Source organism: Helobdella robusta (assembly GCF_000326865.2).
Source record: "Helobdella robusta unplaced genomic scaffold HELROscaffold_3727, whole genome shotgun sequence".
NCBI lineage: Eukaryota > Metazoa > Annelida > Clitellata > Rhynchobdellida > Glossiphoniidae > Helobdella > Helobdella robusta.
In genome coordinates, this window is record NW_008704798.1 from 1 (window position 1) to 1,142 (window position 1,142).

General features: G+C 43.9%; 1 protein-coding gene across 1 annotated transcript; it reads left to right on the forward strand.

Annotated features, from left to right (window-relative positions):
- Nucleotides 1-25: 25 nt before the first annotated feature.
- On the forward strand, nt 26-1,075 carry HELRODRAFT_93071 (hypothetical protein; the record flags this gene model as incomplete). The annotated part of the gene is made up of 3 exons (XM_009023758.1): nt 26-232; nt 457-557; nt 826-1,075. Coding segments are annotated over 3 exons (558 nt in total), but the record flags the coding sequence as incomplete, so codon positions are not given.
- Between the last annotated feature and the right edge of the window lie 67 nt (nt 1,076-1,142).

Consider the following 1,142-nt stretch of genomic DNA (forward strand, 5'->3'; position numbering starts at 1 on the left):
TATTGTTGTTGTTACTTTTGTTACGGGTAGAAAGGGCCTTGGTTCAATTTTTGTGTGGGCCTCTGGAAATGGTGGAATGTTCCAGGACGACTGCAGCTGTGATGGTTACGTATCGAGTATACACACCCTGGCCATTGGTAGTGTCACAGACGAAGGCATGAGTACGTACTATGGGGAGGTGTGTCCGTCCGTCATGGGGGTCGTGTTCGCGGGGGGTTCTCACAGCGTTGGAGTGCCTGGGGATGTTGCTGGTGAGGATGTTGCTGGTGAGGATGGCGAGGAAGGCGGTGGTGGTGTCAATAAGCCTGAACATGACGTTAAAGTTGTGAGTTTGTGTGTCGTCGTTGTTGTTGTTGTGCTGTGTTTGGTTTTTCGTGTTTGTAGAAGATGCGTTCGAAATAAATTTCTAATCCGACACAACAAAATAAATTGAAAAAAATGTTACTCATCTGTCAGGTGACGACAGATCTGCATGGCGGTTGTACTTTGAAATTCCAGGGTACTTCAAGCGCTGCTCCATTGGCTGCCGGCTGTATTGCCCTCGTGCTCGAGGCCAAGTAAGCCAACATTTTTTTGGGATTGTACATTTTTTTTGATTATGCCTTTTTAAATTTTTGTTTGTTTTTGAAGTTTTTTATTAAACTGATGGTGTTAGAAACTGCTTGTAATGAGCTGCTACTCATTCATATCAAATCAACATCCTACCTACTTTTACAATTCAGTATATTATCGCGTAAAAATAATTTGGCTTTCATTATTTCAATGCTGTTTTCATTTCTCTTTCCCTAATCTTAACGACAAAAGAAAAAAAAACACCCACATCAGTGCCAACCTGACGTGGCGAGACGTCCAGCATCTAGTCGTTGAGACATCGGTCATCCCAAGTGAGAAGGAAGACGGTTGGAAGGTTAACGCGGCCGGCTACCACGTCAACCACAGGTTCGGATTCGGAGTGCTGGATTGTGGTAGGATGGTTGAGGCCGCGGAAAACTGGATCGGGATTCAGGAACAGCTGAAGTGTGTCGTTAAATCACAAGGGCCTACCAGGTATGACGCAATCAATCAATCACTTTAAAATTTGAGCTAATAACACCAAAATATTGATCTCCAACTATACACTAGACTACATCTGTTACACACAC